This window comes from Haemaphysalis longicornis, unplaced genomic scaffold, assembly GCF_048455015.1.
Source record: "Haemaphysalis longicornis isolate Haplotype H1 unplaced genomic scaffold, Haemaphysalis longicornis Haplotype H1 scaffold_1, whole genome shotgun sequence".
NCBI classification, from domain to species: domain Eukaryota; kingdom Metazoa; phylum Arthropoda; class Arachnida; order Ixodida; family Ixodidae; genus Haemaphysalis; species Haemaphysalis longicornis.
In genome coordinates this window covers 447,224,210-447,236,505 of record NW_027526203.1, presented here as the reverse complement: position 1 = coordinate 447,236,505, position 12,296 = coordinate 447,224,210, and the positions used below count along the sequence as shown (strand labels likewise).

Below are 12,296 nucleotides of genomic sequence, written 5' to 3'. Positions count from 1 at the left end.
TTGCTGCTGGACGAGTGCTGGGGGCACTATAAAACACCAAATATTTCAAATAAAACAAACTTGTATTTTGTCTCCATGGCCCCTTTAAAGCGATGTACCCGTTTTTCCGTGTGTGCTCCCTAACTTTGCGTACCTTGTAACTTAGAGCGCAGTTGCAGAAAAATGACAACAGAAGTTATGGAAGTGGCATTTCCAATTTTGGAGTGCGTAGGTATTGGAGCAGGCAAAATGCTAGTTCAGAGATGCATGGGCAGTTTTTGGAGCAGATGCCAAAAAATGTGAACATGTCATTTGCAGGTGAAAATATCACTGGCACCACCCAAGGTGGTAACTAGCAAATACTATGGGACGTATTACAGAAACTACAAGGAGGATGAGAACTAGTGCACAAATAGGCCATCAAAGTGAGATGACAGGCACCAACTATCAACCGCATTGTTGCGATAATCTGCCCGCTTTCAAATATAACAGCAGATACACAAAACATGCAGTGTTTCAGACAAGACATTCACCCAACGGCTTCTAGGCAGCAATACCCACTGCTAGCACACTGAGAATTCCCCCTCTCGGCGCAGAAAGCTTCATCCAATCATGAATCAATCGGCTCAGATAAGGAAGGAGCCGGAGGATGTGCGTATCAAATATCCCAATGCATCTATGCACACAGTTAAAAAAAAAAAAAAAAAAAAAAAAAGCATTGTAGCTCACTTGTGTTTTGTTTTATTTGGTTCAACAGGCATCCAGGGATGCCAGTCTTCAAGGGAATATTCGCCCCCTATTTCCCAATTTTGTGCAATTTAGAGGGCCACTTGTCAGATCATGGAGCAGCGTTTCTGCTTGGGGCCATCTGACGAAGCACTCCCATCAATGCAACCATCCTCTATACGCTATCAATTGTAACAACAAACTATTTATTCGGTGAGTTTTTTTATAAAATATGTGGTAGCACCTCAGCACTTAAGTTTGCCATTTGGAAGCTGCTTACAAATGTATGCACATTCAAAAAAATAATTCACAGCTTAGGGAGGTTCCCTTAGAGTGTGGTACTCTCACGCAGCACACCTATCGCAACCAGGTTTCTCAACATGTATTCTGCTTTTGCAACAGTGTAAGAGCACAGTTTTCCAGTGCACAGAGCACAAAGAATAGACCCTGTTTTGTTGTACAATATTTATTACACCGTTTGCTGCTTCGAACTACAAAGCAAATGGCTGTAAAACATTAAAATCTTGTGTGCCGTGAAAATAACATGAAAGCTTGGGCTCGTTAGTGAAACATGACAGAGAATACAAAACGGTGCAAATGACAAGGTTGAAAGAACAAGGGGAACACCACCACAGTGCTGACTTCAACTGAAAGTTTGTTGTGCGTCAGAGCAGCATATGTACCATCGTGAACGGGAAGATAAACATTGTGAAGAGGAACAACAAGAACAGAAAAAATTATGTGCCCCCACATGCATACATAGGTAATCTCTTCAGTCAATACAAGTGGGTGATTTCAGATAAGATTGAACAAGGTGTGGCTGGTCAACCTCGTCAATTTGCTTGAAAATTTTTTATATCATTCCCTGATTATTCCATTGTTGTGATCCAGCAATGTTTTTCCCAGGAAAAATTTTGTCTAACTGTAAAAAATTTTGGAATGCGACAAGATGGACCCCCGCCGCTACATGCCCATGTGCCTCGGCCAACTTTAGCGAAATCTAGCTACGAAAATATTTAGGAGGGGCTATTCTCTGTAAATTTTATGCTCAATTTACGCCTGGTGTACATTTATTTAAAAAAGTTTCGCTGCTGTCAAAGGTAGACATTTTTCGCAATAAAATGTCGAATTCGGCTCACAGCGCAATTTTAGTCAACTTTGAGCCTAATTATTACAAAAAGTACTCAAAGGAGCACTAGCACCAATTTTCGGCATTAATATTATTGCACAGTTCGCTTCCTTCACTCAACAGAATACCCTGGCTGAAATATGAGCGGCCTGCGACACGAAGAACATAGTTCAATTGGACCTCATTTATCGCGCCGACGGAGCAGCGCGCGGAGCGGCACTCAGCAAATGGACATCAGCGTGACATCACCCCGTGAAGCCAAAAGAAGTGATGCGACAGCGCTCGTCAAAAACTCGTGACGTCACTTCACGCGCGCGGCCCCACGAGCGGCGAGCGGGCGCAACACCCTCTCAAGCGGGCGCCGTTGACGTCCGCACAAAGCGGTGAGGTCAGGCCAGGATTCTGTCATATGCGCTGTTCGGGATGAAAGTACCGGAATTTGAAACAAACGATTTTCAGGCCGTTCAATGTAATTAACTATCACGCGCTGAAGTATTTGAAGTGCTGTTTTAGGTTCGCCAGACCATTAAGCATCGATAAAAGCAACAAAATTGTAACATAAAATTTTCGTGTCAGTGCTCCTTTAAATTACAACTTTCAAATTTTACTCACATGCGCTCCTGATAGTTTTAAGCAAACACACGGAATATTATATTTGTGTAATGTACGGTTAAGATGTGACGGGCATGCAAGTTTGAAAAAAAAAATGAGAAACAAATTTCAGGAGCCAATATATAAAATAAAACACATCTTCAATTTTTCTCAAATCCTCCCCATATGTAGGTCTTTACATGTACTTGCATAATCATTAAAAACATGTTGCATGATTTTGTTCCTGGAGTGCGTACAGCGCGAGAAAAGAGCCCTATCCGCCCGGCTCTTCACGACGTACTCTAGTGATAGCGACTTCCCTCAGATGTGTATAGACTATGTATGTTTTGTACACAAGAGAAATTCTCTCTGTAAGGATACAATAAGTGAGAAGGGAACAGAAAAATGGCATTTTGAATGTCCACGCTGGCACCGTAACAACCAATATGCGCCCAAGTCCATTGACGAGGGGAAAAATTACAAAACTCTTAGGGTCAGCCCCATATTTTTAAAAAAGCACTGTTTCAATTTTGTAAAACTCTCCCAACATGTTGACTACTAGATTTACTTTGGTTAGAAGTAGAAACACCTTGGATCATATCGATACTGGAGTTTGCAGTGCGATAATGGTGCCCTGTCAGCCATGCTCCTCGCGGGGTGCTCAGACAGTAAATAGTGTTATAGCTACATCTTTAATACATATATCTGATTCTTTTGTACAAAAAGCAAAATATCAGTTGACATGAAATTAGACAGAATACAGTAGAAAAATGGCAGTTCCAAAGTTAATGTTTGACGCCACAAACAATCGTCACCCTATCGAAATTGTATACTGCTGTATACAGTCAAATCTCGGTACAACAAGCACCACATTAACGAACTTTTCAGATTAGCGAGCATTTAAGAAATCCCACGCCGACTGCTAATAGTTTTAATGTAAAATTATTTCACTACTACGTACTTCAGAATAGCCAACTTTTCAAAATAACGATCATTTTATTTAGTTAAGTGCCACGTTAACAGTGCCTCGGTACTATGAACTCACATTTTCAAGGCCGGAGATTCTTAGATTTCACGGAAACAATAGCGGCAACCGGAGCCGTATACCAGCAGACGACACGGCAAAGCGCGGCGCAGAAGAGGAAGCCTGCAACTTGCTCCGCGAAATCCGCAAGCCAATGCGAGAGAGAGAAAAAAAAAGGTGAGACGGAAAAAAAAAAAAAAAGAAGAAGAAGCATGGGCGGCCTCCTCCATCCAGAAAGCTGCTGCCGCGCTATTCGTGCCCCACCCGAAGTTTCTCTACGTTCCGCCGCTGCTCGGATGGCGTGATGGATCTTCACAAACATCAGCGGAGCTGACAGCAAAGGACCTCGCCAGAGCGTGAGCGTTCAGGATGAAGGGCAGCGAGGACGGCATGAACGACGATGTCTCCGAGAGTGCAGCGGCAGCACTCGAAGACTGCGGATGTGCTGGACACCATACGAAATCTCCGCAGATTTCCGGGGAAAAACCGCACGGCCACTGAGTCAGTCCACAGGAATGTGGAAGAGTGCAAGTCCTTCGTGCTAGGAAGCCTGTGCTGCACGCACCAGAAGAAAATTGCCAACTACTTTAAATAAACGTGCATTGTTTCATGATCACTTGTGCATTTTTTGTGAAAGATGACTTCAAGGATGCACTGCCCTATAGGTAGGTCATTTTAGGCATTGAAATATTTTTTGTTTCGCTGCAACAACCTTTCAGAATAACGAGCAATTTTCCGCAGTACCCTGAAGTTCGTTATATCGAGATTTCACTGAAGCACCTGTCTAGCTAAAGTTGCTAGCCATATAGGTACACGGCCGGTCGCGCCGTGTACCTATAGGTACACGGACGCGCTCGCGAGTGCATCCAGACCGGCCATGATAGGTATTTAGAGTTTCCATAACGGGTACACACAGGCCGTTCTGCTTGTAGATCACATCATCCATTATTGTACGCCACATGCGTAAGGACTGATGGCAGGGAACGCATGCACTGATCATCACTATTCCTTTTTTTATGCCACGGTAGTTGAAAACTTCGTTTTGCTACACATAAGGGAAGTGTGCGCGCTTGACTTTCTTAGACTATAGTTGCTATGTTTCTGGAAGTACGAGTTCCAATTCTTGAGATCTTCCTTATGTTGTAACATGTAGCCTGGCATTTAAAGACTCCTACAACTACGTCGCATGCATTCTTCAAGTGCAATCCACACTAGAGTAAAATCCAATCAAATGCAATCCTTAGAGTCAAGTGCCTTCTATACAAAGTCGCCTCTGGCTCCCTTGTGACAACCACAGTCATCCTCTCCCCCCCTTCCCCCACCACCCCAACCCTACCTTCTACAGAAATATTCAGTCTTTCAAGCATGCGAGACTCACCTTTTTGCGTGCTTCTCATTTGCCCCCAACAGTATTGATTTGATGGCATGCTAAAAATGAATGCACAGTTCAGCTCACCGGCATCTATGGTTAGGTTCCTGGTATTTCCCATGTATGCAACATACAAGTGCTAGTTGGCACTGTACCCGCAGGAGCAGATTTCTTGCTGTCGATTACATTTGACTCACCTAGGTTGCAAGAAGTAAGACATTAAGCTTGGCTCGCCCAGTGCTGTAGCAAGGACAGCGTTGCTTGTACAAGTGGAATTCTTCCCCAATTGACTTTGTCTTGAAGTGTTTCTTCACAAGTTTCCTCGGCATCGCGTGCACCCCAGATGATGTTTTGTCTGACTTTGCGTTGAGAACTCCAGCTAATCATTTGTGAAGTATTCCTGTGCCACCCAATTTCCAGTCCCCAATCACTCTGAGCACCTCACGAGTGTGCGTGCGTGCAAGCAAAAGAGGGGTCACTACGTGTAGGTGAGCTCACGGTATCGCGGGCAAACTAAAAAGACAAATGTGTGCAACTTCTCCTCTTGTGAAATATTTGATTTTATAGAGCGAATACAGCGCATTTAGAATTGCGGTGTGCACGGATCCAGTGTGTTGGTGATATGGATTAGCTAAGTAGGGCAAAATAGCACATCAAAAGGAAGAGTGTCAGCGCTTCAAGAAATTCAGACGAAGCTCAAAAAACGACCTGAAGGACATCGTTCCCTTTCGTTAACACCTGCGCGCATTTCCAGAGCATGTTCCGGCGGTGCTACCTTTATAGGAATGTGGCGCTGTACATACTCCGGTATAAATACCTTGCAAGGTGTTTTTACTTCCAACCAAAGCAAATTTAGCAGTCAACATACTGGGAGAAATCCACAAAAATTGAAACAGCGCCTTTTTAAAATATGGGGCTCACCCAAGAGTTTTGTTGTTTTTCCCCCTCGACAATGGACTTGTAAATTGGGCGCAGATCGGTTGTTATGGTGCCAACATGGACATTAAAAATGCCATTTTTCTATTTCATTCTCGCTTATTGTATTCATAAAGGGATAATTTGTCTTATATAGAAAACATACATAATCTATGCAAATCTGAGGGAAGCCGCTATCACTACAGTATGTTGTGGAGAGCAGGGCGAATAGGGCTCCTTTCTCGCGCTGTACGCGCTCCAAGAACAAAATGATGCAATGTGTTTTTAATCATTATGCAAGTACATGTAAAGCCCTACATCTGGAGAGAATTTGAGATAAATCTTTGTATTGTAAATTGTAAATTCTCATTTGAGAAAGAATTTGTACTAGCTCCTGAAATTTGTGTTTTTCAGCTTTTTCTTCAAACTTGCGTGCCCGTGGCATCTTAACCGTACATTACACAATTATAATATTCCGTGTGTTTGTTTAAAACTATCAGGAGCAGACGTGAGTAAAATTTGAAAGTTGTAATTTAAGTACTTTTGCAATATTTAGGCTCAAAGTTCAAACAAAATTGCGCTGTAAGCAGAATTTGACATTTTATTGCAAAAAATGTATATCTTTGACAGCAGCAAAACTTTTTCAGATAAATGTACACCAGGTGTAAATTGAGCATAAAATTTACGAATTGACCTTCCTAAATATTTTCGTAGCTAGACGTCGCTAAAGTTGGCCGAGGCGCATGGGCATGTAGCAGCGGAGGTCCATCTTGTTGCGTTCCAAATTTTTTGACGGTTAGACAAAATTTTTTCCAGGAAAAATATTGCTAGATCACGACATTGAAATAATCAAGGAATGATATACAAAATTTTCAGGCAAATTGAAGAGGTTGACCAGCCACACTTTGTTCAATCTTATCTGAAACCACCCAAGTCTTGTTGGCACACTGACACAACTGCGATTAAGCTTTGCGATTGCATGAACTTCAATGATTTTACGCGTGAGTTGGTTTTTCTCTTAGTCAAAACCTTGCATCTTGAAAATTCTGGTGCACAACTGCAGTCCCAGCAATGAATGCCGAGATGCCCGCTCACAACTTTACGCACATTACATATATAGTCGTGCTCTTTGAGGCACTCATTCAAACAGCACTCGGTCTGTCCAATGTATGCTTTGCCACAGGAATAAACAACACCTCCTCCTCATGAAAGGCCTGTAATGCTTTTTTGTGTGCATGGGCTTGTCGGTAGAGGCTGTATTGACCTTCTTGCAAAGAGCAGCCAACTCCTCACGTGCGGAGAACACAACCTTGATATTAGCAGAGTCTGTCAATGCTTTTCTGGTCATGAAATTCCGCTGTAACGCTATGGGAGAGCTTCGCACGCTGCTCACAGAGGCCGTACCACGGCGCTGGCGTTGATCAAAGGGCAGCCAAGGAAGTGGTCGGAGGGCGTTCGGCAGGGACCGGATGCTCGCCGTGGTGTTAGCAATACACGTTAGCTTTACTTATCGTGTGCCTCTAAAATGGACTTGGAATTTTGTGAGTGGCAAAAAATTTTGTGTGGACGGTCATGCTGTTACTGCGTTCCTGCCTGCTAATCTGGCTAGAGCGCAAGCGGCGACAAAGCGTCGCTATCTCGCTCTCCTTCTGATGTAGAGCTGCACCCGAGATATCATTCCTCAAAAAAAGTTTGCGAATTGAGCTTTTATTTACTGCATGTCCGCGTATGACAAAAAAAAAAAAAAAAATCACACCAGCTTGGCGGAAGTGTCGTGAATGGAAACAAATCGCGCTTCAATATGTGCGCAGACATTGTAGAGAGAATACTACTTGGCAAATGAACGACTGCTGCAATTGTAGGATGCGTGCTGCATTTCGTGGGTACGATAGCAGAAAAGCATTTTTTTGCTCGCGAAAAGAATAAAGCTTTGAGGACAGTGGTTCGCTTATAATGCCCAGCGAGTCAAGGTGACGCCAAGCCAGTGAGAGCTGCTTTGGGGATTTCTTTCTCTTTTTTTTGGCGGCATTGTCTTCTCTTTCTGTTTTCTTTCCCGTGGGGCGGGGGAAGGGGGGGGGGATGGTGGAACGTGTTAGTTCCTTTGTATATAACCAGGTACAATACGTGGCAAATGAAACACGAACAGGAAAATATGAATCAGGACACGCAAAATTGAAAAATACTGTTCATTGAGGTTTAATAATGGCGCGCTATTTCAAAAAGCTTTTCCCCATTTCCCTTCCTGCAGAGTAGCATGTCGAAGTAAGCATGTTGGCAAACCTCTCTGCAGTTCCTTCTTTAATAAAAAGTCTCTCTCTCTCTCTCTCTCTCTCTCTCTCTCTCTCTCTCTCTCTCTCTCTCTCTCTCTCTCTCTCTCTCTCTCTCTCTCTCTCTCTCTCTCTCTCTCTCTCTCTCTCTCTCTCTCTCTCTCTCTCTCTCTCTCTCTCTCTCTCTCTCACACACACACACACACACACACACACACACACACACACACACACACACACATTTCCAGCCTGTTTTTGTAACCAAGCCACGCATCATTTTGACTTGTATGGAAAGAAATCGCACTATTTGCGTGTTCTGATTCATATTTCCGTGTTCGCGTTTCATTTGCTGCTTATTGTACATTGCCGGACTGTACACTGTACAAGGAGCTTTTAAAACTGTGTTTTTGTTTTGCGGACTTTTTTTTTCCCCCTTTTTTATCACCTGGACGACATTTGTTTCGGGGGTTTATAGGCCAGAAATAACCTCGCTATATAAAAGGCCTCATCACCTTATGCCTGTAACTATGTCAACTATGTTAATATCATACATAAAACAAATTTGTAAAAATGGATATATAAACGTTCGCTGTGAATGAGTTTCTGTGAGTGTGCACCCTTAACGAGCAATGAACAAAGACGAGAATTATTAAAAAATGCTCCAACTGCCGTTCCCATTCTAAACTTGAATTCTACAACCAACTTATTTCCGTCAGAAACCAGAGACGCTCGTGAGAGTAATCTTTGTTTTATATGCCAAGGCTTTCAGCGTTTTGAAAAAGCGCACTATGACACCACACTGCACCTCAATAAAACGTCAAAGGAAAGCATTGAAAAAGCTGAGTCTGAAGGGAGCTGAAAAAAAAAATTGTCCACCCGTGCAAACAAACTTTTCCTTTCGCACCGCGTCTGTAGGTCTCCCCTGCTTTTCGCACGGGGTTCAGTCCTAGCAGGTGTCAGAAATTAGTTCCGCATGGCACTCACTATATACGCCTCATTGCATGTTCAAAGAAAATGCCTGGAACCTCGGCGCCTATGGCATGCAAGCACGGAGCACCCACGGCCAAGCCATGTAGGCTTTTGTCGGGCGTGAATTACTGAAGCGAACAGTGGCGTTTCCAGAGCTACGATGACCGTGCTGTGGAATCAATTTCCGAGGTCGAGAGCTGCAGCTAGGCAAGGCTATGAAGAGTGCTGTCGAAGGTCAGGAAAGAATTTACACCATCTCGGAACCCAACTACCCCTAAAGTCTGAGGACTTCTGAGAAATCAAACCCAGATATCAGTCGGCAGTTATGAGCGTGCGTTCTGCCACATACAGATTCCCCATCAGGGCTGCAATTATAAGACTTTCCTGCCGGCTTCATTTTGTAGCAACGACTGAGGGCACAATTATAACAACCTATTTCTATCGAGAAAGTGCCGCCAAAGATGGGCGCAGGTTCTGCCGCACGTGGCTGCACACACTGTGTAGCGGCGGCTGCCCGATGCCCTCTGATCTGCGGGGGCCCCCTTCGGGGTAGCCTTTGTCCCCAAATGAAACTTGGGCGGGAGTTTCATGACCAGAAAAGCATTGACGGACTCTGATATTAGCGCAGCTGGCTATCTTTTCCAGGTTAATTGTGAGACATGTGAATTTACGATACCACAGCAAGTTTCATTGGTTTTTCAACAAAATCATAACAGTCGATCCTTGGTTTTTTGAGCTTCCCCTGCACGCAGTTGGCAACAGAGGATAGCAGTGGTAATATCAGAGGGTAACCTGTGGCTAGCAAGCAATCAACTTGTTCTATAAAACTGGTCTGGACATGGTGACACCACGACTTTGTAAGGAAGTTAAATAAACACAGATTAATGACAGTCAGCTTTACCAGTAGAGAATTTGCTGAACGAAACGGCAGTAAAGGCTTGTGTCCTGTTGGCTTGTAGACCCAACACATGTGTTGAGGTGAATGAATGAGCTCAATATCAAGAAATCTAATATTTCCATCAATGGGCACTTTCCTAGTTAGCACAATAGGGGTCAAGCAGACAGTAAAAGTAGAAAGTGTCTGAGACATTAAATGATTAAAATCCTTCTGGTCAAAGTCTAAAAGCAAAAGGCAGTCGTCTGTAAACCTGAAGATTTTTAACACTGACGGTAGGCAGCCCATTAAAAGTCCATCTTCCTGAGCAAGGTGCAAATCGCTCAGAATGGCGCTATGCACGATCCAATGCACGCACCATTTTTCTGGAAGAATACATCGCCCTCCAGGGTGGCAAATGTCCAAGTTGAAACCAGTGCCATGGTGTTGTTCCCCTTTTTCTTTCATCCATGTTGTTTGTGCTGTTTATATTCTCCATCATTGAAATAAACCACCCAAGAAACTCAAGAGCTTGAGCTAACAAATAAATTTGGTTTGCAAAACCGCCCACTGATTTCTTGCTCAAATATAATCTTTGAATTAAAACACATAGCCCTACCTATTACCAATCTTCAGTAAATTTGTCTTACGTTGCGCACTTGCATGCAATTTTGGCATGCTTTAATTCTGCCTTTTGCAGAATGAAAAGTGTACATACGAGGGTACCAGGCATTTCATGTCATGATTTTGCCTGCCAAAATCACCCGCAGGGTAAGAAATAAAATTTAGAAGTTGCCCACACATCGAAACTGAACCTATGTGCAACAGTTCCAGGTGCAGGAATCACTGCATTACACACCATGACTGCACTGCTGATTTCTCGAACTGCCTAGAGGGTTTCACATTAAACCTTTAAGGGGGAAAGAACGGTGTGCCCAATGAAGCTGCCGACCGCTGGGGATCAAACCGGGTACCCTAGGTTTCCAAAATTGGAGTCATAACTACAGGCTACTGTTTCCCTGTTGGCAGAGTGCAATCAACCAACACCTGTCACAGGAGGCAGCCCTAGCCAACTGCACGAGGACTGAGCCCTAATAGGTCAGAATCTAGAAATGGCGGTCAGTGAAGCTACAAAAGATGTAGGTAATAACGTACACCCTCCAGCTTCACTTTGCAAGGTGCATGTCAAGGGCACTTGGTGAGAATTTTTTTATGCGTAATTTCAACCTTCTCCAGGAGCTCCCTTAGAAGCACCCACATGTTTTTGCTGCCTCACCTGCTTGTGCTTGGTTAATAAACTTGGACACAATGGCCCGGAGTTCCAGGTCCCAAATGTGAAGCTGACTAGCTGGTACCGGCTCCCGAGGGCTGCTCTCAGTCTCCACAGGGGACCAGGGCTCCTTAGACGCAGCCTCCACAAGGGCCATCACTTCTTCCCTGTGTGGGGAGTGCAGATTTCGCACAACAAAAGTTAGCAATTCAGAATACACTGAACTTGAGCCAAGGCCAGTTCAAATTTCCCCAGCCCCCCCACCGAGCACTACAGCAGAGTGGAATTAATAGAAATGGCAAAAGTAGAAACTATTAAACAGAGAAGGGTTCTGGGTACTTCTTTCTTGCAACTACAGTTAAATCATGCGGAGAAAAAAGGAAGGCTTTTGCTTAACACTCACTCAGTCTAAAAAAGTTTAAATAAACTAGAAATTGTGGTTTCTGACCCTAAACCAATCATCCATATTATTCATGTATTTTTGTTTATCTTGAGAAGGATTTTTAGGCCATACTCCAGATAATTCACAACCTCACCAGCAACAGTCTGGAAGAACACCAGCACTCGAAAGTAAATTGCAACTCAATATCACAGTATGATCACCTTCATAAGCAGTAAACTACCTTCTAGAGAGTTTACACTTAAAAGTAACTCGTATTTCAGAATGTTTGGAAAAGCTAGCACTGCAGCCACAGGGCAGATGCAGCAATGCAGTTACCCCTTCCTCTTTTTTCTAGCAGTTCACAAGTTGTGTCAGTTCTGGGGCACATCAAGCCCCCTTCAGGTTCTTTCCCGAGCCAAGTCTGACAGCAAAATAAAGTGCCTGTAACAGCACTATAGAGCCGAGTAATGGTATGCATCTGCAAATAAAGATTTTAATTCTCCAGCGTTACCAAGAACAATGCTTGTTGAGGTGCCTGTGCTTTAAGAATGCCTGGTACTTGGTATTTCTTTCTGGATAACGTCAACTACGATTCAGCTTAAAAACAAATCTGATTTACAGGCATGGTTTCTAGATGTGCTAAATCTCAGTAAAGTGTGAACTTTGCATTGAAGTCCTTCACGTATTTTGCATAATTCAAAACTCCACATAACTGGAATACTTCTGCTTTTATGACTTCGAACAATATTTGTACATGAACAACAAATTTTGTGTAATCATGTACAGCCTGATTTCATTTTA

The 12,296-nt window shown here is 43.4% G+C and overlaps 1 protein-coding gene across 2 annotated transcripts in view; it reads right to left on the bottom strand.

The window, feature by feature from the left end:
- LOC144155934 (L-seryl-tRNA(Sec) kinase-like) overlaps positions 1-12,296 on the bottom strand; it is a 30,786-nt gene that overhangs the window by 1,455 nt on the left and 17,035 nt on the right. For both annotated transcript variants that reach the window (XM_077687656.1, XM_077687657.1), the window contains exon 4: positions 11,120-11,280. In XM_077687656.1, the coding sequence (XP_077543782.1) occupies positions 11,120-11,280 (161 nt within the window). The remainder of the gene's footprint in view (positions 1-11,119; positions 11,281-12,296) is intronic.